The sequence below is a fragment of the Rhododendron vialii genome, chromosome 2a (genome assembly GCF_030253575.1).
Source record: "Rhododendron vialii isolate Sample 1 chromosome 2a, ASM3025357v1".
Lineage (NCBI taxonomy): Eukaryota > Viridiplantae > Streptophyta > Magnoliopsida > Ericales > Ericaceae > Rhododendron > Rhododendron vialii.
In genome coordinates, this window is record NC_080558.1 from 40,509,716 (window position 1) to 40,536,725 (window position 27,010).

At 37.7% G+C, this 27,010-nt stretch overlaps 2 protein-coding genes and 1 non-coding gene across 7 annotated transcripts; all 3 read right to left on the reverse strand.

Moving 5' to 3' along the window:
• Positions 1–434: 434 nt before the first annotated feature.
• Positions 435–7,224, reverse strand: LOC131317535 (putative F-box protein At1g33530). Its single transcript, XM_058347082.1, has 5 exons — positions 7,154–7,224; positions 6,948–7,050; positions 5,706–5,756; positions 3,050–3,142; positions 435–1,885 (listed from the first exon to the last, which is right to left on the reverse strand). Exons 1-5 carry the CDS (start codon positions 7,222–7,224, stop codon positions 644–646), a joined length of 1,560 nt encoding a protein of 519 aa, XP_058203065.1. The 3' UTR covers positions 435–643.
• A 100-nt stretch (positions 7,225–7,324) lies between these two features.
• LOC131317744 (uncharacterized) lies at positions 7,325–26,591 on the reverse strand. 5 transcript variants are annotated; one of them, XM_058347330.1, is made up of 12 exons: positions 26,532–26,591; positions 26,341–26,415; positions 24,854–24,936; positions 21,514–21,644; positions 20,509–20,653; positions 20,224–20,351; positions 13,953–14,024; positions 11,240–11,366; positions 11,032–11,156; positions 10,882–10,923; positions 9,448–9,660; positions 7,325–7,569 (listed from the first exon to the last, which is right to left on the reverse strand). In XM_058347330.1, the coding sequence occupies exons 3-12, from the start codon at positions 24,927–24,929 to the stop codon at positions 7,501–7,503; spliced, it is 1,128 nt and encodes a 375-aa protein (XP_058203313.1). In that variant the 5' UTR covers positions 24,930–24,936; positions 26,341–26,415; positions 26,532–26,591; the 3' UTR covers positions 7,325–7,500. The 5 variants fall into 5 exon arrangements, with proteins under 5 accessions (XP_058203313.1, XP_058203314.1, XP_058203315.1 ...); XM_058347331.1 differs by having other exon boundaries at positions 26,550–26,564; XM_058347332.1 differs by lacking the exon at positions 26,341–26,415 and having other exon boundaries at positions 26,532–26,573.
• On the reverse strand, positions 22,168–22,275 carry LOC131318335 (small nucleolar RNA snoR100). The gene has a single exon (XR_009197658.1). It is a non-coding gene; the product is annotated as a small nucleolar RNA snoR100 (small nucleolar RNA).
• Positions 26,592–27,010: the final 419 nt, after the last annotated feature.

The window sequence follows — 27,010 nt, forward strand, 5'->3', positions numbered from 1 at the left end:
CACTGTGGGGTCCAATATAATGGTTGTGGAAAACCCATCGTTTCCACCACCATCATACAAAATTAATTTGATCTCTTTCCATAAAATACCATAGCACTTAAAATTACATCAGGTATTCAGGTGGTTGGGTGCACTTCATGGTGGTGGTTATGGAGTCTTTGAGGGGAGTGGAGAAAGGAGAGATGACAGAGATCTCCTAGAGAACAAGGGAAAAAGAATTAAAACTTGTATTTTAAAAATATAACTGCTGATATAGATCATAGCAATCCGTTAGTTGAAGGACGAGGGTGAAAACTGAAAACTGCAATGCAACTCTGAATCTCAAAGTGATGAGATTATAATTTCTCGATCGCGAGGGGGTAACTTGTAATAAATGAAAACAGATACCACAGCTGCAACAAAATAAGACAAACCTTTTGGATCATTCACTGATAAGATAAATTACGTAGTCTGTATATATCATTCACAATCACAATCACAGTTCCTGGAAGTACCAAAATAAAAACAATCATAGGTCCTGGAGACGGTACTTGTATTTTCACACGAAAACCATCAAACAAAGAACAGAATCAAGTCGAGGGCCTCGATATTGATCCAAGTTGGCCAAGATAACGATAAACGTTACTGAAACAATAGGATCGAATCATCTTGTAAGGGTATTTACATGAGGCAGGTAATGTTTGCATCCACCGGGAGCTTCTCCCTCCATTACAGCTATACGCATCTCTTCCTTTTCAACATCATAAGCATAAAAACAAGGCGCTCCGTTTACCTTGAAGATCAATTCTCTACCGCACCTCAACGTGGAAACTGGAACCAAATCCGGTACCCTATAGCTCGTGATTATATGCTGCTTCACCCAACCTTCCCCCTCCAATCCCTTCAACATCCACACATCTAATCTACGGAACCCCACATGCGTCACAAAACTTAGGAATCCACCAATCTCAACTAGTCTATCATTTGGGGTGCTGCTAATTGGAAGACCAAAAGTGCGAAACTTCTCATCATCAATACCCATCGACACGATGAAACTGCAATTGACACTAGAAGGGAGCCAATGCAACGCTCCAATGGCTGTAACAGGTTTGTGGACCAACGATGTAAAAAGCCCAAAAGAAGGCCCATCCACGCCCCACCACGATCTTGTATTAAGGCTCAGTATCTCACAACTTATATGTAGAGATTCGTCCTGAAATAAGTGCACCACTTTATATTGTTTGGTCAAGTGGCTGAAAACAAACCCATATGACTGTTGAAGGGGAAGAGTAGTGCCCAATGGAAGTGCAGAAAGCTTCCTAGTCATTGGATTCAATACTAGTAAGCCTCCATTCTGCTCACACGTGGCCAGAATTAATCCGTTACAAGTTGCTAGAATATTCTTTAAGCCGCTTATGTTTGACTCGATTACCTTACACCTTCCATCTTGCACCTTCACGAAATTGATGTAAGATCTAAGCGGTTCACTCTTTGAAAATATAGAGTAGTTAACCAATAGACCAAGCTTGTCTTCAATTTTAAAACTCTTAAGCCTTGGGGAGGCTTTTTTCAGAAAGATGAAAACACTCTCAGATTGACGGGAGTGAGCTTCAATAAAATCCAAGCTGTTAATCAAACTGAACCATTCCTTGCATACAGAACTTGATATGAGGAGAGTTTCAGCAGGAAGTAGAAGGAGGATCCTGAAAATCAAGTCATAAGGAAGACTTACCACTTGACCCACATGCCTAATATCAGCAAACTCGCATGCCTTATCTTCATTTAGAGATGCCATCTCTTGTACTGCTGTAAACAAGCGAGAGTTGTTCTGGGAAAGTTTGTGCCTCTTTGTTTGTCTTGGGGCATCCCCGTTTGTTCTCATTTTGTTGGAAAATCCCCCAAATAACTGGAACCATTAGCAAACAATAGTATCAAAATAATCTCCAAATAACACTAGTTTAACAACGAACACCTATGAGGGAAAGAAATGCCCATCTCTAAGTAACAACAGAAGAGAACGCTCTAGTTTAACAAAGCAATATGAAGGATACAGCCTTTGGCAACTGAATGCGGCCTAAATTGGCTGGGTGTTTGGGGCAACTTTATAGGTGCCTGAGACAATACAATACTCTTGGTTGGATCATATCTGTAGAACCAAGTTTCAGACCTATACCTAAAATGATATCCAAAAAAAACCCGTATCTACAATTGGCAACAGCTTCGCTTCGACACTTGGAGAGGAAAGTCATTCTATCACATGTTTGGATGATCAAAGAGGTGATGAGAGAGGGTGAGGAACCTCTAACAAAGCCTATTTCGTTTCTCACCAGTTTTGATGAGGTTCTGTGAGAAAAAGGAATGGCGGGAAGTACTAGTTATTTCAGTTGCCGATATTGTCCCTCTCAATTTGACAAAAATACACATTTTTCTAGAGCATTTAATCAACCTACCACTGTTTCTCTCATTTCTCTAGAGCTAGGTAATTTACTGCTATAGACTTTCTTGATGTATTCGCTTTGGAAACAGTACATAAAGGTTACTATGGTGAAAAAAACCTACGACACTTCCCTTTTCTTTTCTCTGATTCTCTCGTGTAGGCTAGCCAAACAAGATGGGTAAGAAAATGTAAGAAATCCCTCTCTAATATTTTGTCAATCCAAACAAAATAATAAGAAAACATCGATTCTTTTCTTTTCTTTTACTCACCTAGATGAAGAATCATAATCCTTTCTTTTCATTTCTCACCTAACCATCCAAAAAAGCTGTTAGAGTTTTAACGTCCACAAATTAAATATATATATATATATATATATTCACTACTAGGTTTCTATTCGTCAATCTTCTACACCCAAACGATCAAGTTGCTGAAAATTGAATTTCCTGTTGTTCCCATGATTCTGTACAAAGCAATTGAATATATATATATGCAAGCTAAGAAAGCAGATGGAAACTGACTCAAAACCAATTGTATCTATATAGTTATATACATATAGTCATATATATACACACATCTCGAGAGATCGAGAGAGAGAGAGAGAGAGATGAGAGACGAGAGAGAAGAGAGACTTACTGAGTTACTGGTGTCGAGAGTCAAGTCTCCTTGCAATCGTCGGTGCCTTTTTTGGTGTCTGATTGGGGGACTGGGGATAAGAAACCAGAAAGTCTACGCACACAGCAATCTGTACACAGATTGTGCACAGATCTTATTGTGAGGCCCACCATGGGTCTCACCAAAATCATCCAAGTCGTTTATTAAATGTAAAACATTTTTTCAAGGGCCCCCGTAAAAAATAAGCTCAATCCGATACCTATAGGTGCTCGATCCAACCATATAACTTTTCATTATCTGAAAATCTGAATGAAAAGTTAGATGGTTGGATGAAGCACTTATAGGTATCGGATTGAGCTTATTTTTTATGCAGACCCTTGAAAAAATGTTTTACATTTAATGCACGGCTCGGATGATTTTTGTAGGACCCGTGGTGGACCCCACAACAAAATCTGTGCACAATCTGTGCACAGATCTGCTGTGTGTAGCAGCTCTCGTAAGAAAGAAGGGAAAATTCAAAATACCCCCACCTTTACTCTAAATTTCAATTAGACTCTCAATCTTTCAAAAAAATTAATTCTACTCTCAACGTTATCTTTCGTTAATCAAAACACCCCTTTCGTCCGAATGACTAACAAATTTTGTTAAAGGCTCTATTAAATAGCATTCCGATCGAATTTTGATGATCCGAGCAGCTCAATGTGTTCAAAAAAAATGACTGGAAATGATTTCATACGAACAGTTTTTTATTGAATAGTTCAATAAAAAACTACTCAAATCAAGCTCATCCCAGTCTTTTTTTTTTTGGCTGATTTCACGCGGGTACCCTTAAAATTATGTTATGAACATATTGAGCGGCTCGGATCATTAAAATTCGATCCGGAAAGGGGAGGTGTGGACTTATCCAGATTTTGTTCAAGTCATGACGTCTAGATTTTGCTTCGGTTTGCACCTCCCTTTTTCCGATCGAATTTTGATGATCCGAACTGCTAAATGTGTTCAGAACGTGATTTAAAAGGTACTCGTTAGAAATCAGCAAAAAAAATTACTGGGAAGAGCTTCATCTAAACAGTTTTTTATTGAATAGTTTAATAAAAAGCTGCTCAAATCAAGCCCTTCCCGATTATTTTTTTTTTTGCTGATTTCTCACGAATTCCCTTAAAATCACGTTATAATCACATTAAGCCACTCGGATCATTGAAATTCGATTAGAAAAGTGGAGGTGCGGACCGATCCGGATTTTGTTCAAGTCAGGACGTCCGGATTTTGCTTCGGTCCGCATCTCCCCTTTTCCAATCAAATATCAATGATCCAAGCCACTCAATGTGATTAGAACGTGATTTTAAGAGTACCCGTAAGAAATTAACAAAAAAATTGACCGGGAAGGACTTGATTTGAGCAGTTTTTTATTGAAATATTTAATAAAAAACTATTCAGATAAAACCCTTCTCAGCCTTTTTTTTTTTTTTGCTGATTTTCTTTCAAGTGCCCTTAAAATCATGTTCTAATCACTTTGAGCAGCTCGGATCATTGAAATTCGATCGGGATGCTATTTAACAGAGCCTTTAACGAAATTCGTTAGTCATTCGGACGGAAGAGAGCGTTTTGATTAGAGGCAGATAACATTTGGAGTAAAATTGATTTTTTTAAAAGGCTGGGAGTCTAATTGAAATTTAAAGTAAAGGTTAGGGGATATTTTGAAACTTTTCCAAGAAAGAATACATATAGACCTAATTGTAATTCTAACCCATATATTTTAAGTAATAACATATTTATCTACGCGTATCCAAAATGTAGCTAAATGTATCTAAACGTATCCAAAATGTATCAAGATACCAAAAATTAATTCTAAAAACACGATACTTAAAAAAAATGTATCAGATATGAATCCAGAGCGTATCTGTATCTGATACGTGATACGAAGGCCAAACTAGAGTATTCGTGCTTCATAAAATTTGGTGGAAGGATGGAAACAAAAAACGATAGAATTTGATCCTTATGAAAAAATTCAAAATCATCGCAAACAGAGCCAATCATTAGTTCCCACGGCCTAGACCAAACTAGGTCAAATAAAGCCTAAAAATCAAATACTCCGTAGTAAACTTTATACACCGTTCAAAAAGGACCAAAAAAAAAAAATCAGGATAGCAAAGATTCTCTAAAGTTTCTTTTCGATTCAAACCCATAGCCGATTCCTAAATCAAAACACTATGTATGGATGGCATGAATTGTATGGATAGCCAATGACGTATTTTGATAATTAATGTCAATGACATACTGAAAACATTTGTTAATATTAAAAATGTCCTTAACAGGTACATTAATCATCCAAACACATCCTGAACTGTCATTTTCCCTTAAATTTTCATCAAATTAATGTAGACCCGAATATTGTTATGAGCTTTTTGTGGCCATGTTTTATAGATATATGCATGTAGTCCAATTGATGTATGGCTCACCATGTAAATATTCAAAATTTTTGAAACTTATCCAGTTGACCAATGGCCCTGTCCTATCTCAGGCTCGAATCTCACGAAATCTAAACATTTCAAACTTTGGGTCAGTGGAGATTTGCCCAGTCGTTAATTTCACCGTCCGGAATTAGTCTAGATGCATGAATGCAGGCCCAAACGCCCTATTATCAAAGAAAATCTCAGTCCAGAACTGTAGTACTTACCTTAGAGTCATTGGCTTGATCGAGTTCATTGACTCGATTAAGTTGAATTACCTAGTATATAAGTATATTCCTTAAGTATTAATCTAGAAACTTGACCAAAAATTGTTAATCGGTGGCTCCTTGAATTAATTATAGTATTATGGAACATGTTATATATATACTCTATTTTTAGAGCTGCTTACACGTTCCCTTGAACAATTATAAAATTATATACTGGAATAAACTGAAAGATTTCATCATTAGTTTATTCAATAACCTGATCTGCCTCAGTCACCCAAATAACTTCCAAGGGTGCTAATTCAAGTGATTATATATATACACATCATCAATCAATCTATAATATGTATAAATGCAGTTAGGCTCATAAACCTCCAAATCTCCAATTTTAAATTCTTATAATTTTTATTTTTGTTATTTTGAAAATTGAGAGAGAGGAGAGAGAGAAAAATGGGTAGAGAGAGAGAGAGAGAGGTGGTTTTAATTTTTGTTTGTTGCTTTGTAGTATGTCCTAATTTTTCATAATTGTGAATTAATTTGAATAAATTTTATTTACACTTGGAAATTATTTATTTATTAATGTAGATATTAGTCTTTCAGCTCATAAAACAGGAACAACGCTTTAGTTCCAACTTGCATAGTTCAATCAATCTATTTTGAAAAACATAAGTAGCATTGAGCTCGTTCGACTCACGGAAACGGAGAAAAAGTATCGATGTGAATTTTTTTCTTATTGTCCCATGCATCGCACAAATACAACGCTAGTAAATACTCCGTATATGTGTGTGGTGGCCTGGTATGTCCAGCAAATAATTAACAAGTGAAGTTTTGCCATAATCTGATAATTCGTAACAAGGATTCGTTTTTGGCATTCATAGACGCTCCTGGTGGTTTTGATAAGTTTTAGATAATCTATTAACATGCAGCTATTTAAGAAACAAGTTCCCAGGGCCGAAATGAGGGATGCTACAAGTTGTGCAGAGCAATCAATTCAGCCGTTCATCTTGACATTCGACGGCTCGAATCTTGACCGAGCAATGAAATCACCTCATCTCCCAATTCATCACATGCTTTTCTTCACAACGCAATCATTGTTCATTTCTTGTTAGAATTATTTTTTTTATTTTTTATTTTTTGACAAGTTCTTGTTAGAAATTTGAAAACATGGTTTTCAACCCACTGTTATTTTTTGCCTTGCTGCACTTGGAATTTTGTTACCACCCGTAATCATTGGCATAGCCTCACGATGTCTACAACAGCGGGTTTAACGTTACCCCACAGATGGCGAAAACAATCTAGCGAGTGCAGCAAGTCAAATAGCAAAGGGGCAATTGATAAAGCTATCGGCCTGATAATGATTTTTACACAACAATAATCAGTGAAGATTTCGTGAACGTTGTAGAAACACAAGAGTCGTTCATTTCGTAAAATCTAATTATGTCTTGATTAACCTGAAGTCTTTCCAGTATGCGTGATGCCCTAATTCGAGTTTCACCACTGCTACTGTGCTTCCCCTTCTCATATTCCCCCAACCAATTTGTTCAAGGGAAAGAAAGAAAGCACGGGTTCGAGTCTTGCCACAATAAGGTGTAGCTTCCCACTCCCCTGCTCACAACTGATGGTTCAAAGAAACAGGTTCTAAAATAAAATGAACATGTCCGAGTGCTTTCTAGAGGAAGCTCACATGCCTATTGGCAATGTTAGTATCAAGAATGGAATACCAAATACACATTCAAGTGGCACTTATATGCGTATCTATTGGATTTCAAATCCAAGGGGAACAGCTTTCTGAGCTAAATCAATTGACAAACTCTATCCCTGTCAACGGAGCCCCTGCATGAAGCTGAAGGGCTACATCACCAACTACCTGTTATTTTCAAAGGCACAATCAGTGAAGATTTCGTGAACATTGTAAAAACAGAAATATAAGGGCCACTCCCGGTTTTGTTTTTTTCCGTAAAATGCTTCATCTACCAAATATACATATACATACATACATACATACATACATACATATATATATATATATATATATATATATATATATATATGAGTCCCCTTCTCCTAAGGACCATCTTAACTTAATAAAATAAGGACCTCCCTTTCCCGATAGAATTTCGATGATCCAAGCCGCTCAATGTGTTCAGAACATGATTTTAAGGGTACTCGCGAGAAATCAGCAAAAAAAAATGACCGGAAAGGCTTCATCCGAGCAGTTTTTGTTTATATTTTATCGAACGGTTCAAATAAAAACTGCTCGGATGAAGCCCTTCCCGGTCATTTTTTCTGCTAATTCCTCGCGAGTACTTTTAAAATCACGTTCTGAACACATTGAGCAGCTCGGATCATTGAAATTCGAACGGAAAATGGGAGAAATGGAGAGGTCCTTATTTTAACTAAAATAAGGACTTCCTCATTTGAAAATGACTGTATATATATCCAACGTTCAATAACAGAATCTGTACATCTGATTTCATCAACGTTTTTACATAAGCAAAAAAAACGACTTTCATGATCCAGTTAATTGTGGAATAGCCAATCAACTCAAAGGAATTAAGCAAATACGTCGATCTTTAGTGCACAGGAATACAGGATGGTTATAACATAAGCACCATCCAGCTTTTTAAAGCTGCAAATGGGGTTGTGGTGCTAGGTATTACCATTCTCTTTTCCCTTCCCCTTTCAAGGGTATGTACTCCCCTTGGGTTTGTTGGCTTTCATGCCTTGAGCCAGATCATACGTGTGTGGGGTAAAAAAAATTGACGCAAAGGGATATGGCAACAAGCTCTTCCAGGGAAAAAGGTTCATGTTGCAAGGAACCAACATTATCATAAAACATTTTGAAGCAATTTGTACTATCTATGGGCATCTAATAGATAGAAAGTCTTTGATTGGAATAATCATGTCTTTATTGGGTGGGTTTCGAGATGAAAACCATGATCTCATAGATGTGAATAATGACTTTAGGCCTGCTTTAAGATTGCTCAGAAGTCAGAAGTCAGAACATGTATAGTTTCATTAACGAATAGTGAAGGCAACTAGTATACGTAGATGCTAGTCTCCAAAATCCAAATAAACTCAGGAGAAAACAAGACAAGCTAGCATCATTTCTAATATTAAGAAATTTTAATCCATGCTTCCTGGGCTCCTCTGGGATTTTGTCCCTTGGTCAAACAATTCCTTGGAAAGCGGTGGCAGAGGAGCCCAGGAAGCATGGATTAAAGAATTTTACTGAAATGCATAGTAAGTTCAGGGCTTTTTTATGTATTAACCCGCTTTTTCCAACTAAGAATTGTCGTGGTTTCTTTCTGTTTTATAAGCATTACCATATTTCCTTGGCTGGAAAGAAGGAGAGCAAGGTCAATAGAGGAAGAAACCATACAACATACCCAGAGAACAATGTTATATTATTAAGCAGTGAAGAAAGCAATATTACCAAGGGACAACACTATAGTAAACATTGACAATTTCTTCAGGTCAGTTTGCTCCACCAGTATATAAATCGCATTTACTTCTATCCCCTTTTCATGATTTAACCTTAAATTAGATTGCATAATACAAGGTTAGCATTCATGTGGAAAGAACTTCAGCAATGAAAATTCTTGAAAAACAATCATCTAGAGCTATATTAACTTGACCTAGGACATGCGACAAAAGCTCATACAGAGTGGATACAGCTTAACAAAATTAATCTGATCTGTACTGAATTGACAATAACCTAAATCATTTAGAGTGTGGGTCATACCTTAGCCATGAATCTATAAGCATGTTCAGTGACGCCTGCAACATGTGGTGTTATTAGGACATTTGGAAACTTCAAAATTGGATCGTCAGGATCAAATGGCTCTGTCCAAGCCACATCCATGCCTAGACCTCCCAAGTGGCCGGATGTGAGGTAAAAAAGAACAGCTTCATAATCCAATAAACCCCCTCGGGCTACATTCACTAGAAGGGCACCCTGAAACACAAGTCACAAACAAGGAAAGATGCAACACAATTACAACCAAGAGTTTTCTCTTCTTGTTCTTTTTCCTTTTCTTTTCTCGGTGCGTTTGGCTTTCTTTTATTGGCTCATATACTTGAGGATGCTAACAATACAAACACCAGACAGCTGAAGGGAGTTCTGTAACTAGCTATTACACAAATCCACGAGATGCTACATCTAAGTTCATTCATCTGGGTAATGTAATTGTGGAGTAACGGAATCTGCAAAAAGAAAGTGGGTTAAGCACAAGTATCAACATAGTTCTTTGGTTCTCCAAAAACTGTTTAGGAATCCAACAGATTCCTCACGTGGCCCAATCTCACCGGGAGAGATAACCTGATGAACACACAAATTAATCCTAATAGGTTCCCAAACATGCGAAACACAATACACGAGTGAAGGCTGAAGAGGGTCCAAAGACTAAAAACATATACCATGAGAATTGACACAAGAGCTCATGAAACAAGAGCTCTACTACCATGTTAGATCACCTATTGTTCAAAGTTTTAAGTTAATATGAATTCCGTTGTTTGTTACAAACTTACAAACTCATTTACAAACTTAAGTTGTTAGAGAGGGGCAACCATATTATTTATATCCTCGACACCCCCTTCGTGTGTGGCAAGATTCTCCTCTATAAGCCGCAACATGTGCAAGTATTTTACTTACCAGGTAGGCGGTGAGATTCAGCACAAGATCTATTGCATGCTCAGATACCATATGAGGTTGTTACCACCAACTCATCCAAAATCTTGAGCTGTTAGGAGAGGGGCAACTTCTAAGTTCTGATAACATACGTCATACGTTATATATATTAGAATAAAACAACATAATTTTCTTCTTCCTAAAGCCAATTGAGCCTCCACCATTCAAAATGTCTGGATGACAACAAACAGGTTGGGGTTCCCACCATATAAGGTTTAAGTGGAAGGTGAGAAGTCTTTCAAAATCTTACACCAAGTACCTGAAAGGCTGAGACGGCAATTCAACACTTTGTCATAGAATGCATGCCTTGGAACCACTTAAGCATGAAAGTTATTTCTAACTTTCGAAAGACCATTGTTACTAGAAATCAAATCAAACTCAAGAATATACCATTCCACTGTGTATCAGTGTGGGTTGCGGGAATTAAGACATTCATCAATGAAAAAAATTAAGCATTTGAGGTAAGTTACTAGCAAGTAGAGAACAGACCTTTTTCATCGAGGATAAAAATGTTTTGTTTACAATGCCAGCCTGAAAGTAAAATGTATCCCATAATGTGAGTGTAAACCAAATGAAATTTTCCACTCCATAAAGAAGCAAATGCATGGAAAGTGCAAATGAAAATGAGAGAAGCCTAACCGTTTGACTGTTCATCGACAAGCAACAGACAACTATGTCGGCATTGCTTGCAAAATTCTGGATATGTTCATGAGCACCCTTTTCGTCAACCAAATCATCACTAGTATCATTTTGAGTGGGTAATCCTGAAGAGATGCCGTAAAATATGATGAAGGAACCACTATAAACCATTAAAATATTGTATTTCAGTTTACAAGCCCTTACACACCGTCAGACTTGAATGATTTTTGTGAATACGATTCCCAACTACGCTTTGTAGCAAGAATCTTCACACCAAATGGGCGCAAGCGCTTTGCCAAATCAATCCCAATGTTTCCAAATCCCATAATGAAGACCTGCAGAGAAAAACAACTTGTTGGGCTAAAGTCGTGATTCGTGGTAGCAAGAATTATTTTACTAAACACTTAGCAATAATGTTCAGTCCCTCAAGCTTAAAACTGAACTTGCAAAAAACTTCTTGCAACACTCTCGATATTGCAGAACATCATTCAATACTTCCTCTCTACTATTGACTCGCAATACCGGCGAAACAGAATAAAATGGTAGACATGGCCCCTGCCTCTTTTGCTTTGCTTCTCAAACAGTTAAATTCCTGCCTATGGGAGTAGATGAGCAAAACCCAACGTAAACGTACTAACAAACCTTAAATCTCATGTGTAATCCCCAACCAAGCAATGTAAATCTAACTACCAGTACAGACACTGAAATAAAATCGATTAATTAAGTAACCACTGCTAATATAGGCATAGTAGTAAACAACTATCATAACTGCAACTCAAAACCATTTCACTGTAACGAGGCAATGTGTACTCAATCAGGACCGCAACTGACACCAATATTTAGTTGTGATCTTCCATGGTTCCCTCGAATGATGTGCCTTCAGAGCACAACTGATAACACATTTAAATGCGTCCATTGAGTGGTCTACTCGAATGGTATGCTTTCAGTTAAAGACATACACCACTTCCAGGATTTTTAGATCCAATAAAAAGAAAACCAGAAATATATAACGTGGTTCATGGTATTCTATCTAAGCACTACATATTTGCAAACAAATGCGCCAAATATCATATCAAGTGTGGCTATGAGTTCATTAGTTAACCATAAAAGACCACAGGAGGGGAGATACAACTTCATTGGTCATGGGATCATGTCAACTACTCTTTCGCTATACCACATTATCCTTTACAAATAGCGTCAGAAAGTTGACCAAACAAAATCAAACACAAAAAAGGCAGTCACCGCGAGGAAAGAAACACTAAAGAAAACTAAAGGACATAGCAAAGTTAGACTAGATTATTGATAACAACCACATGCGGAATTGATGGAAAATCAAAAAAGCTCCTTCACTATCCATATAGCTTAAAAAAATACAAGTTCCTCTCCGCATGTGTAAAAATATCAATAGCACAAAAACACATATATAAGCCCTCTAATCAGGAAAACAATCAGTTGCTCTGATAAACCAATGTTTGATGTCATCCGTTAATCAACTAGCAGCACAGTCACCTTTGTGGGGATTCTGGGAAATGCAAAACCCAGCCAACATGAGACTTTAAGCTTATGTATAAGGCGTTTGGCTTGAAAAACAGTTTTCAGTGTTCTCAAACCGTATTCTACGTGAAATTCATGGAAACCAGATAATATAAAGGAGATGAATCCATCCTGGTTGACTACTTCAAAAACGAAAACAGCCCCAGAATTTCATCCAAATTATTCAACAAAGTTATTCCAATCAGCAAGATCCTTGCATAGTATGTTTAAAGAGATGCCATGTCAGGCTTCAGTCGTCTAAATTCAACATTCGTATAGTTGGGGGGTTGTTGATAGTGCTAGCTGTGTCTTGTGTGCTACTGGTAATGAAACGCATGATCATTTATTCTTTTCTTGCCCTTTCTCTTCTACGGTGAGGCAGCATTTTTTGGCTAAGAACAACATTCATAGGCCTTGTTTGGATTTGAAGTATGAGGTGCAGTGGATTAGGGAGCATAGGGGTGGTGCTAATTTGCAGCACTTTCTTGTGAAACTTTCCTGTACAGCAGCTATCTATCATTTGTGGAGGGAGAGGAATAGGTGTATTTTTCAGTATAAGTGTACTGATCCTCATCAAGTCATTAAAGAAGTTACTTCTGATATCAGGTGTTATGTGAGTTCCTGGAGGAATATTAGAAGATCTGATGTTAATAGATTGATCTGTTTTGAGTGGAACCTTTCAGCTAAGGTTTTTGCAGCTTCCTAAGGCTTTCTTGTCTAGGTTTAATAGGAGAGTTTGGCTCTTTGCCTGAGTTGTAACTCACTGGGGAATGCCCCTTTGATTTTGTAATCTTTTGTTTTTGTTAATAAAACTTTAATTACCCAAAAAAAAAAAAAAACATTTGCAGTTACAAGGTACAAATGACAAACTTGGGCCAACAAATTTTCTATCAGTGGGAAGTCCAAGATCTTATTACATCATTCAGCTACTCAGCACATTCACATTAACAGAAAAGCGAGGAATGAAGAAATTTATAGAGAAAATTGTACAAAGAAAGCATGCGTGGCCCATATTCAAATATTGGTAGCTGGAGCATATACGGAAATCTAAGCCCCTCATGAATTTGCTTGTACATTTTTTTCTTGCATTTTTCCTTTGTTCACAGTATTGCTATTCAGTCATATATTCCACTATCCTGACAGGGTATTTCTTCATGCCATTTATCGAAGTGCTTCTCAAAGTTACTAAAACTTCCAGGTTCAGTAAATGCAATGCCATTAAATCCTCAACTTAAAGCATTTGGTCATCTGATATTATTCTAGGTGTCATAAGAACAACCACAACAAAATGTAGGCAATGAAAAGAGTGAAAAAGAAAAACAGGACAAGAGGAAAGAATGCAATCGCAAGAGAACTTGTAACAGAAAGAAACAAGAATGAAAGCTTACTGTTTTCCCAAACAGAGTTTCGCCAATTGGCTCTCCAAGCTTTTTATGCTTTACAGCAATTTGCATCTCATTCTGCATAATAATAAAAGTTACAGAAAATCAAACTATAAGAAACTATCAGTTGCGAAAGAGAGCAGTATTCAAATAACCCCAAGATCCAAGCATCCAGTATTTCGGAGGAGTCAATAAAAATAAAAAAGAATACTCAAAGAGAACGACACAATAGGACCTAAAACTAGGAAGAAAGGTATGAATAACAGCAACAAAAGATAAAAGTCGGTGTATCGGTACTTGAAATGAAAATCAAGCTATGTGTACGGGTTCTTACGGTAACAAAACTGCATTGAAAAAAACACATGGATACGCACAGTGTTAAGGCCTCGAATTTTAATTTATTTTATTAATTAATTTGGCCATTATTTAATTGGGTGTTATGGTTGCGCCTAATTAATTATTTTTGTGTGCACAACGGATACAATTGTCGTTATTATAACTGCAAGGGTATGAGCTTAATTAACCATAGTAATTTAGTTTTTACCTCAGTTAGAATTTTAGATATTTTGTTTAACCAAATGGCTATAATTTAGGGTGTGACGTAAGTAGTGGGCGGTTCTAACAGTAGTACTTAGGGTTTTATACTTAAGCTGATGAGGGTTTTGTTTTATATTAGAGTCATTGTTCCGAGAGAAAAAGAAAAGAGCCAGCGCAGTCCAAGTCGGAGTTGAAGAATTCGGAAGTGGTTTCCTCTGAGGTGAGTTTGGTATCTCCCATTTCATTCTCTTTCGACCTCTATATAGATTTTAGAGAAGGATCAAATACTTAATTAGAAAATTATTTAAAGTGATTCATTGGGTTGTATTGGCGGTGTGCGGTGGGTACGATTTACGATGATATGCGGTGGACTTGTAGTCGGTTGGAAATTGCCAAAGAATTGGACGTTTGTGAAGTAATTTTGGTGTTAACAGTAGTAGAAAGAACCAAATGGATTTGGGCTTTGATCTTATGTTGTAGGAACAGGTGCTTTGTATTCAATTCATGTGTGGACGAAATTGTTAGAAGTTTGGAAGAATAAAGTGGCGGCATGGTTGTTCTTAGAGACAAAATAAATCCTTGGTTGTTTGTAGGTGGATTTTTGTGGTGGCCACAAGTGGTTTAGGAATTTAGGAAGGGGTTAAGTTGGGGTAATTGAATAATATGGGTGTTCCTAATTTGTATTGTTAGTGATATATTTAAGTTACTTAGTTATTCGAATGTTTTACTTTTACAGGATACTTCCGTTTTGCGTGATTCGAGTTTCATTACTTTTTGGACCCAGGTGAGTGGTTAAGCATGTTATGTACTTTCGAACTTCCCCGTGTCCCTTAAATTGTTGTCTTGAGAAATTTACTATTGAAATTGGAAACACATATTGTTTATATTTGATTATATTAAATTGGCATGCGGTATTGGTGAAATCATTTGTTGTTCGAATAATCTTTTGGTGAGACTTTGTGGATATTGAAGGGAACATATTTTGGAAGTCCAGGGAAATTAATCCTCTGTGTGTGGGTGACTCTGGCCATTAGGGAAGAGACCGGATTAGGCCGGTGACCCAAATGCTCAACGGTTGTTATTGACCGGGTCGTTCTTTGGGAAAAATTCCACGGGCTGCCTACTCATAGTGACTCTAAGATAATATATTGGATCCAATTATGAGACATTTATTCACCGGCACTTGGTACTATTGATTTTGGTTGTGGTTCCCCATTGTTGTTGGAGATTGGATTGAGAACACCAATATTAAGACTTATCGGATGAATCGTTAATTGGATTAATGGATTATTTTGTTGTTCACCGCATATGCCAAATTATGTTGACATGGTAAATTATTTTGATCCCTATTTCAGAACCTTATTCTAATATACATGCTTTGCTACTTACTGAGCTCGTCAGCTGACGGATTTATTCCAACTTCTTTTCAAGCAAGTTGGGAAGTTAGGCAAGGACTCTGGCGGCATCTCAGGGATTTCGTTTGTTGACCTCCTTAGGGTGTCTCATCCTAGCTTGGTGTTTTATTTCACCGCTTCCGCATTAAAACATTTTGTCAGACATCTGGATTCTTTTATTACTGTTGGATCATTGGATATTATTTGATTCATGGGATGTTTGTGCCCCATTCTTTTTGTGGAATTTATTGGTTGGGGATTTTTTGAATAAAAAAATAATGGATGACTGTTTGGTAGATCTTTACTTGGGAGTTTTATAAAATTTCTTTTAGGCTGCATGTTCCACGAGCTTTGGTCTTGTGGTTCATGGCCGGTCACTTCTCATTTTGGGGTGTGACACACAGGAGGCATGATAAGACACGATGTGGGCACATCAACACAACAATTTTTGAAAAGCAAGACACAACTTGAAATGTTAAAGACATGTATCCACAGGACCTATGTCCACCAAATATAACAAGCCACCAGGGTAAGGGTAAAAGATGCCTCTGATGCATGGAGATGGTGCAATGTAAATTTTACATATATATAGATGAACTTTTCCACGTAACCGTCTTGAACATTTGGATACATATTCTGGTACCTAAGAGACTAAGACTGAGGATTTAGTAAGGTACAACTGCTGGACACATACTCAATGGCTACTCGAACCAAACCCAATCAAATATAGAGCATCTACTATCTAATCAATGGACTAGTGTGTCCCCAGTGGAACCCCAAGTTTCCAGAGTATGATCTGTCCTAAATGTTATCCACTAGGCATCTTTGGACGTTTGTCCCACTCGTCTCAAAGTGGTCCGATTTGTGATTGATGCAAGAAACCTTCTTAGAGTATCTTCCTTCTTACTTCTTAGTCAAAAATTAGTTACCATAAAACTAAAAACTAAAAAGAGGTACAATTGTTGAAATTTGAGCACTTCTGGAAACGTGTCTTTGGGGACTAACAAAGCCGAAGTCATAACAGAAGAAAAGACATAGCAAAAGAGAAGTATAATTACTGGCTTAGAAGCACAGACAGTTTCAAGAAGGCAAGCCTGTCCACTGATACATGTCCAGGAACAGTCTGTGAATACTCCTGGCAGGTTTTGGACACTTGTCTGTTTACTTTTATTTCTTTTCTTTTGAAAAACCAAACACACTCCATTGTTGGAGACTTTGGGACATGTGCCCATCATTTAGATGCCCGTCAAGCTCCAAATCAAAAAACGAACTTGTGATTAAATGGTAAAATAAAATTAAAAAAAAATTGTGCCTATTAATCCCTTCAGCTTTGGATTTTACGTTTTAAGCATTTTAAATCTCAAAACTTTCAATTATTTGTGAAGCTATTTTGGGAGAATAACGTAGCTTGTTGTGCACACTTATTTTCCAGTAGGTAGAACGTTGAAATGATTCCTTACAATTTTGATATGATATGAGGTGTATTGTGATTTGTGACGTAAAAATCACCTCGTTACAATTCCTAAGTATATATAAGATGACATTGATTAAATTGTCTCGGCTTTGTCGTATCCTCTCCTCTTTTCTTAGAAAATACGCATTCGTGTGTATCTATCTGTGCTTCTTATAGTACAGCGCATGCTGAAGTTAATGAAAAAGGCTAGCTAAAGAATGATGAGAAGCACTCACAAGATAGGTGTTGAAAAATGTATGCATTATAATTTGTTGGAAAATTATATGTATCTCTATTAATTATTTTGATGATTAATTCAATGATATTTTATTCGGCAAATACAAAATTATCGAATAGTCCTTTCACGGACTAAATATTTTCGTGACCTTGAAAAACAGCATAAAGTCTCGGATTCAATGATTAATAGTCACATAGACTTATTGAGCTCAATACGTGCTTTAACGGATTTATTTAGATGAATTTTTGAGCTACAGGTTGACGAACCGGCTAACAGGCCGGCTGTCAGACCAGAGGAGTGTGCCTACCGGAGGGCACCGGACGACCGCCTGGTCGACTGCCCGAACGACCGGCCGAAGCAAATTTCGTTCAGTTGTGCAGATCCAGATCTAAATCCAACGGCTCAAATTAAACTCCAACGGCAAGATTTGAAGTACAACGGCTAAAGAGCAGAACCAGGGCATAAAGGACTCGAATTGATTATTGATTCAATCACAACAAAAGCTCTTACACTTTCCAAGCAAAATAGATATTGCTCTTTTCTCTCCCAGATCCAAGAACAGTACACTCATTCTCTTACACTGTCATATTTATTGTTGTGAGAAAACTTTATTGTTGTTGTGAGCTCTCATCTTCTCATCATTCTTCACAATTTGTAACCCTAAGTGAGTGATTGAGAGAGATCACTTGTAAACCTTAGAAGACCAAAATCTGGCAGATTTTGGGTGTTTGTTTTTGAGAGATTTTTCGGAGAAAACTCTTGCGGTTGTGCTAGCTCCTCGGGAAAGCTAGAGGCATTCGGTTTTTGTAAGCACCCGCAAGACTTACAAGTTGTAATCTTTTAAAGATTAGTGGAACCTTCAAGTAATTGCTTGAGGAGAAGTGGAGTAGGGCCGGACCGTGGACAAATCCGGACCGAACCACTATAAACGGGTTCTATCTCTCTGTCTCTCATTTGATTGCATACTTATTATTTGCATATATTGTTAGAGATAATTTTTATAGGTGATTTTTACTAGCAATCCTATTCACCCCCCTCTAGGTTGCATAATTTGGGTAACAATAGGCCATGATTCCCACAAACAGAAAGCCTTCACCAAAACCACCAGAACAAATCCTACAAACTATTATTGAAAATTGGCTTTCAACTAGGCTAGAAGAGATTTAATCAATGTGTAAAACACCGAGTTTAGTAAGGAAAACTGCTACGTCACAAAGAATTAAGAGGGATAAGATGATGAAAGAAAGGAAATGAAGTAGGCAAGCAAATCTTTTAACCAGACAAATCCTGTTTACAACCTCTCAAATAAAAACCAATTTATCTTCCCTTCTCGAATGAGTTGATGACAACCATCTTTTTTAGACTTTCAAGTCTTTGGGTTATTTGAAAATAATAAATTAATTTCACAACTGAAGATAAGCAATCGATTCTTTAAGCAGTTCCATTACAGCATCACTTAAGAAACTATGCAGTATATGACTCCTTTGGTCCGCCTTAACTTAGTATCCTTGTCATTAGAAGTTCATGCAGAAAATGGTGGTCTCTACTATGGCAAAAAGGAGTGCCACCTAAAGTTGCATCAAACAAGAGGTGGACTAAAGTCTAGATGTAGGGCACTAATGATGTAAGGGCCCTTGTGTTAGGAAAAATAGGAGAGGACCGAGAGGAATAAAACAAAGAGAGCTGATGAGAGAATAGTGAGATAAACAAACTTCTTTCTAGAGAGGTCAAGTCATCTAGAGAATAGCTAGAAAATTCACAACATCAGACCAATTGGGCCCCAACTGCTCAACTTGATAAATTGGGGTTCGCTATCTAAGGACCAAGCTGCTGGATTAATGTGGAGCATGGAAGTATAGAAGGTAATGCAGAACAATATGGTCTCTTGGCTCTCTCCAATAGGAAAACGAAGTGCCCTCAACATTTGCAATACAAGAACAGGAGGATTAGAAGTATGGCGCTCACGTCAGTGCACGTATTAGAAAAAGCAGGAGAGGAGGAAAATGGAGGAGTTGGTGAGAGGATGGGGAGATAAAGAATTTTTTTGATTGTTCTAGATCATTATAGCAAATGTTCATGCTGATAATCATACAACACAAGACCAAGTAGACGCGAAAGGTTCCTTTGCTTGTTAAATTGGGTAGATAAGAGTGAAAATAGAAGGTATTTATAACTTAAAACTGTAACATGACAGGATGGTACACTCTTTGCCATGTAATGACAAAATGATCTTGCAAGAAAGCAAGGGAACGAAAATAGACAAACATATGAACACAATACTAAACTGCCAGCAGGAGCTAAAATGATAACTCTAAATCAGCTCTCTTCATTACGGTTAAGGATTTCCTTCATTAAGATTAGAGCAACAAAGAAAGAAAAAATTAAAAACATAATATGCTCAATATAGCTGACTAGAGGTAAAACTTGGCATCAGTTAGGTTCTTCTACACACACACACACAGAGAGCAACATATACGAAAACTCAGAAATAGGTGTACCTTTTCAAAATAAACCATTAGTTCCAAAGGACTATAGTTACTATATAATCTAAAAAACTAAAATCACAATAGACTTTGTTGAACTTTCCAGTTTATAGAGTAACAGTAAAGTTAGAAATGTGGATTGATTCAAGATAGTTAATGAGATGTAACCAACTTGCTTACGAAGAAGGCCCAACATCAGATATATGGCCATTTCGGCACATGAAGCTGCATTTCCAGTCGCACTACCAGGAATCCTAGCAACTTTGATTCCATGCTCTGTGGCAGCATTGACGTCGACACCTTCATTTAGAATAAACCAGGATAAACAATGTCGAATAGCTCATCAAGGGACAAAATGACAAAAAAAAAAACGGGGGGGCGGGTTGGTGGTGGGTTGTATACAAGCTGGAAACAACATCCACTATGCTTATAATATCTGGCAGAAATAATAAATAACCTTCCAGCCCAACACCATACTGCATTATAAGCTTCATCCTACTGGCACGAGAAATTAGATCTGCTTTTAGTGGCATGGTTTTTACAACACATATATCGTAGTTTCCAATAACACGAGGCACGTCATCAAGTGGAACATCATCAACCTGCAAAATAAAAGAGAGAAATTTGAAAGAATGACTGTGGCATTTGTAACCTACTACAGTAAGAAAGCCTCCTAAACTGAAAACTATTCTAATTCGAAAGTGTCTCAACTTCAGCAAATATCAATGATAGATGCAAATTATCAGCAAGATTCCATAAATATAAATGCTGGATGCAAATTATCAGCAAGATTCATAAATATCAATGACAGATGCAAATTATCAGCAAGACCTCCATCTATAAGGCAGGGGAAAGGGAAGCTGAAGTACCAGATCCAGCTAAAGATTGAGGCCTAGTGTGGGAGTTGCCTAGCTAGAACAACCGGGCTTGTTGGCTCTCAAGGGTGGGTTTCCACGAGCGTCTTCCTTGTTTCGGTACGTTGGTTTCCATTTTAATCACCATATCCTTACCCGCTCATCAATTCTTTTCCCAAGGACCAGCCATTCCCAAAAAATGCCATTTCAATTGACCAACATTTCCTACCAAATATAATTCCCCATTCTCATAGCACAATATCCAAAGAGGCATCACTTAGAAGTATAAACACAATGACATATCCCCTTCTCCAGGAGAAACATCTTGTTTGGAAATATAACCAACTCTTTCTGGGAACAATATCCTAAGTTGTACAAAAATAATTCCCTTCTTCCTTCAGTTTGTGAGATGAAAATTTTATATACGAAATGGGGATGGACAATGAGGCTCATTACAATTCCATTCATGTAATAACTACAACAACAAGGCTACACATGCCTACTAAACAATGTTAAGAACATAGAAACCCAACATGGGTAGACAACAAAACAGAAAAACAGAGCTCAGATCCAGGGAAAAAAAGAAATGAATGCAAAAAGTTAAGTACCTTGATAACAGGATTATTCTCCACATATTCTCTTGTATAAACCTGAGATGCAGGAAAGTGAGGCCCGCAAAAGAGAACACGGGTAATGCTCTGGTCACTCTCCCCAGCCATTTCAACCTTCCGGGAGAAACCTGCACCAATAAACCCCAGGTTCTAACAAGATCACTTAATTGACTTTTCAACCTAAGGAAGCTGATGAAATCATTATATAAGCAATCTGAAATTCTGAATAACTTATTATCGGACCTTGCAAACAAATAATCTGGCCAGCCAAACTCAGTCAACCAAAAAAAAAAAAAAGCAGCAATACATGTCCTAAGCTACAAGACTAGATGGAAGCATAAGAACGTAAGTTGGGGATTCTACTTCAATGTCGAATGTATCACAGAGCTGTGATAATATTCCTCACTGACAAAACACGCATAAGGTTCACTCCTAAGCTCCCATATAGCCATAGGGGAGTGTTAATGCCTGAATGGGATACAACAACAACAACATAACATAACCCATCTAGTCCCCAATCATTGGGGATATGGGCGGGGGATGATTGGAGACAGACCTAACCTTTGGCAATATATGCACAAAGTGGCTGCTCTCAGAATACCACTGAAACAGTAGCCCCCCTAACCTCCAAGAACCGAGGAGCTACAGCGACGTTTTGTTGTAGAACCATGCCCCCAAATCAAAGCCAAATGGCATCAAAGAGGGCAGGCCTAGAGACCCAAATCAATTTATGTGCACATTACCATGCTTCCTTCATTGATAGTCCAGAGCATCGGTATGCACAACTAATGCCTGAATGGGATGAACAAGGAAAATTTCTTTAATTCTTATATCATGAATCTCAAAGAAGTGAATAGTCTCCCCCCCCCCCCCCCCAAAAAAAAAAAAAAAAAACTCTTTCAGGGTCATCAAATCAACATCTATACTATCCTATCGATAACAACTGTAAACACAACTACCACAACAGAAAAATCAACGTTAGAGTGTGACTCCAATAAGGTACATGTTTCAAAGACCATTTCCATGTCCTATGCAATTTTCTCATTAACTGATATTATAAATGTCTTTACTGGAACGAATGAAACAATACTAAGAGACTGATAAGAAATGAGGCAGGAGAGAGAAGAGAAATAATATCTCATCCACAGCACAATCTTATTTTTACTAATAATCTATGTGCCTACGTATTGCACCTGACTGATTAAATAATTTAAAAAAGAAGTTTCTGTTCAGTTATTTGAAGGTTGCTAATTTCGTTTAATCTAATGTTTTATAGAAGTCCTGGGAACAATGTGATTGACCTCCTGTTCATATCCCGTATATAAGTGCCCACATGAACAGATATACGTACTCCCTAGTAAGTTTAGTTGCAGTGTCACTGCTGTTCATCTGCCTCACTGCGTGAGCGCGCACTCGCGAGCTTTTGTGTTATGTTTTTCCCCGGGGGTGGGGGGATTTATTGGACCCAGTTTCCAATTTTCACATCATACTCAATTATTATCCATCTAGATTTTCCCAAGATGCTAGCACCTTTCACCTAGGAGTGTGGACCGAAAGACCTATTAGGGCACCCTGATCTGTTAGATATCTAGTGGAAAGGACTAAAAGTTGCTTTGATAATAGCTACAAAGCAAAACATTTTGCCATAGGCTAACAGTAGATACATATAAGAGAAATTTAATGAAAGTTAACTATTGTGATTACTCCATGGGATTTGATGGGAACATCATGCCCAAGCAATTTTGTGGAGCTTTTGAGTTTGACATCCTCAATGTTGAATCCCTTATTTCTATCTAGCCTTGGCTTTGATTCTCTATGGGAAAGTGAATAATGGTTGCCGCCATAATCTTCTGATGGGGTTCAGCTCCAGTCCAGTCTGTTTTTGTCCATTGTGGTCGGTGAGGATTAACGCTGGGAAATCCAAGGGTCCAAATGAAGCCAGAGCCTCACATTTGCTCTTAAACGGCACTAACGATCGTTTCTTAATGGAAAGCCCAGCCAATGAGTCAAAGTGCCAAACTAATTGAACTAAAATATTGTTAATGAGAAAAGTCAATCCAATCCACGCAACTTAAGAAAAGACACCAAGCTTAAGAATAAAAAATACTAGAGTATTCACAAATTGGATGAATCCCCAGAACAAACAGTAGAAAAAATGTCATCGTTAGTAATTACATAAACTGATTTCGTTAATTATAATGACTTGAAGTAGGAGAAGGCATCGTGTCTTGTCAATTGTGTCCAAGTCGTGACAAATGGGTTCATGTCCAAACGCCTATCACTCAAACGTATCACATATTTTGACATTAACCCGAACTGCTTGAAACGGTGTTGTGCTCGGGTCGACATTGTTAGCCCCTGTAGTTAACAATCGTTAAAGATGTGTCTAAAATTATGTGCATGCCATGTTTGGGTTGATAATTTCAATCCCATTTAATTGGCTATTTTCACAAAATAAAGTTCATTTGTGTTTTTAGCGAGAAAGTTAAAGGAAGGTAACCGCGCTTGGATGTGTTGTAAAACAAATACCTTTATTACACTTCGTATTATTTTCAAGCTAATCAAACACGAAAAAAGTTTTTTTTTCCTCTTTCTTGCATTTTTTATTATTATTTGTGCTCTAGGTTAAATTGGATAAAAGGATCAACCCGAACATGGCATGCTCATAATTTTATGCACATCTTTATGACATGACACAATGTCAACCCGCATACAACACAATTGTTAGCAAGTTAGGTTGATGTCACACATTTAAGTAATAGGCACTTTGACACTGACCCGTTTGTCATGACTCGAACACGATATGACATGACACAATGCGCACCCCTATTTAAGTCATTATAACCTATATCAGCTTATGTAATTATTTATGTTGTTATTTTTCATTATTGTTTTATTTTCTGATGGGGAATATATATCCTACTCCTGGTTACTCTACTTTTAATTCTTAAGCTTGGCGTCATTGTTAACCAGCATGGGGTGGATTAACTTCTAGCGTTAGCAATGATTTGGTGGCTGGGGCTTTCCATTAAGGAACGATCATCAATGCTGTTCAAGGTCAATGCTGTTCAAGAGCAAATGTGAGGCTCCACACTGGCTTCATATGGAGCCTTGGATTCCCCAGAGTTAATCCTCACCATGTATTATGGACAAAAACAGACTGGACTGGAGCTGAACCCCTTCTGATGTAGTTGTTTGTACAAGGGGAGAAGTGCAATGACCACGTCAGAGCTCTAAATGGAGCTCCATGGCCACAGAGCAGCAAGGCCCACCCAATATGGAAAAGACAAAACCAGACCAAAAAGAGAAGAAATGTCTTTTGCGTCGCAGGCCTCACCTTTAAATGTTTGAAGCTTCCTGAGAGGAGCCATTGTTGCTGTGCCGGCCTTGTAAAACACATGGCGGAACATCATACCCGATCTGTATGGTGATTAAACTTTACTTACGTAACTTATTTCCTTACCATAATTAATCCAAGAGGAAGTAATGGGACCCAAAAAATGACGCTAAATGCCACAGGTGTTTCCATTAAATATAAATAAAGCTGACAAGTATAGTAGAGGCATTTGGAATTAGAAGTTGAAGTGCAGGTCAAACCATGAAACTAAGTCAAATGTGGAAGGGATAGCAAAGCTGAAAAAAGAAGCAACCACACCAAGTTGAGTGTACAAGCGCCTCTACCATATGCAATAATGTATTAGTATTAATCAAAACCGTTCTGTTATTATCATATGGAGCCTGGATAGGAGTACTTTGGACCACAAAATAACCTCAGTGAAAGTTAATCACTTTTTCAGAAATCCTGATACGTAGCGCAGCGGCTGATTGGTTATGTACAAAAAACCTTAGCGGCTGATATTTAGAATTTTTAGTAACAGCAATCTCCAATCTTGGGTTGGGGATCTCCAATCTCAAAGTAGTTATCCCCTCTGGGCCCCTTTGATGAAACTTACTTCGGCACTTAATCTAAAAATACCATCCTTACCAAAAATAGTGCAGACAACCCTATCTCACTTATTGCAAACCAATGGCACAAAAAATTCCGTTTGCTGTCTGTGAGTTATCCCCTATCACCTAATCCAACCCCACAAACAAAGATGGCCGTAGTGCATACCACAATTGACGTCCTCAATAAAGCATGAAACTAACTAATTGTTCAGATACTCACTACTCTGTGTTAATTGGGCTCCACTAGTGGATCTTGCGATTGGTCCCCAGGGCCAGGATTAGTAGATGTGGAGGTGTCAAACGGGCCGGCTGGCATGGGCACGGTGTCAAACAGGCCGGCTGGCAATGGCACTGGCACGGCACGGAGTTGGGCCGGGCACGGTACGGAAGTGGGCCAGGCAGGTACGGTTTTAAATGGGCACGGGGCACGGCACAACAAATACTACATTGTTAGGTGTTACACAAATTTTTTTTCCCGACAAAACTCGGTTGGAGATGGGCCAGCACATGCAGCCACGACACAATAAAGTAAATGGTCTGATACGGCACAGCACGATTAATTAAACAGGCTGGCACGAGGGTAAATGGTCCGGCACGGCACGGCCCATTTGACATCTCTAAGTCGAGGTGAGCGTAAGCTGTCCTAGAAACTTGAGTTATCAGAAAATTAAAATAAAATAATTACTCACTACTCCGTGAAACCTAAAACAGAACATCTTCCTAAATGGTCCATATAACACAGAAAACTGTCGGAATTACTCGATACTAAACACATCGAAACCACAACTGGTACTTTCTAGAGGCTTGAATACAAAAAAGAATCCAGCAAATACCTCACTAATAAAATTCGTCAGAAAGATAAAATTTCATTCAAACCTGAAACTGATACTGTATCTTTGTAAATCGAAGACAATGTGAATGCGCGTGCAGGAGATACTGACAATGGTGATGCTGAGAAAGAACGATGAAGCAGGGAATCAGACAGAAACTAAAATAGCATATAAAGATATATAGGTATACATATATACAAGAGAGAGAGAGAGAGAGAGAGAGAGAGAGAGAGAGACCTGAGGAAGTCGCTCAACCAGCACTTCGCTGGACTTCTCTCAGTAACGCGTCGGCGTACGTGACCTAGTAAAAGAAAGGAAGGAAAAATTAATTAAAAATGGCCGTTGATTTAAATAAAAAAAGTAACAAAATCATTTCCCTTGAAAATTCTCCCTCATTATTTTGGTTTGAAGGGAAAGAGAAGAAGTCGGGGAAAAACTTTTTAACGGACCTCCCGTAAATAAAGTTTACGGAGGCTAATTTCAGTCATTCAAAAATATTTTGAACGATTTAAATTAAAGACAAATTATTAATGATAAAAAATATTTAATACCGATAATAGTTTAAAAACATATTTCAACTAGTGATTGCCGAAACAGACAGAAAAAATTGAGCCACCATGAATAAGTTTTTCTCGAAGAAAAAATAGAAAAACTCTAGAATGGTGCACGGTACAATTTTCCTTTCATTTTTTCCCATTTTTCTTTCTCTTCTTTTC

What these genes read in the sequence shown, in the direction of transcription:
- LOC131317535 (XM_058347082.1), bottom strand. Translation starts at nt 7,224, where the DNA reads ATGAGAAGGGGAAGCACAGTAGCAGTGGTGAAACTCGAATTAGGGCAT. An exon ending in ATCAAGCCAATGACTCTAAG is followed by an intron (nt 3,143 to 5,705) that starts GTAAGTACTACA and finishes CTGTGTGCGTAG; the next exon opens with ACTTTCTGGTTTCTTATCCC. An exon ending in CTCTCGACACCAGTAACTCA is followed by an intron (nt 1,886 to 3,049) that starts GTAAGTCTCTCT and finishes TAATGGTTCCAG; the next exon opens with TTATTTGGGGGATTTTCCAA.
- LOC131317744 (XM_058347330.1), bottom strand. Translation starts at nt 24,929, where the DNA reads ATGATGTTCCGCCATGTGTTTTACAAGGCCGGCACAGCAACAATGGCT. An exon ending in AGAATAATCCTGTTATCAAG is followed by an intron (nt 20,654 to 21,513) that starts GTACTTAACTTT and finishes TTTATTTTGCAG; the next exon opens with GTTGATGATGTTCCACTTGA. An exon ending in TGGGCCTTCTTCGTAAGCAA is followed by an intron (nt 14,025 to 20,223) that starts GTTGGTTACATC and finishes ATTATTATGCAG; the next exon opens with AATGAGATGCAAATTGCTGT.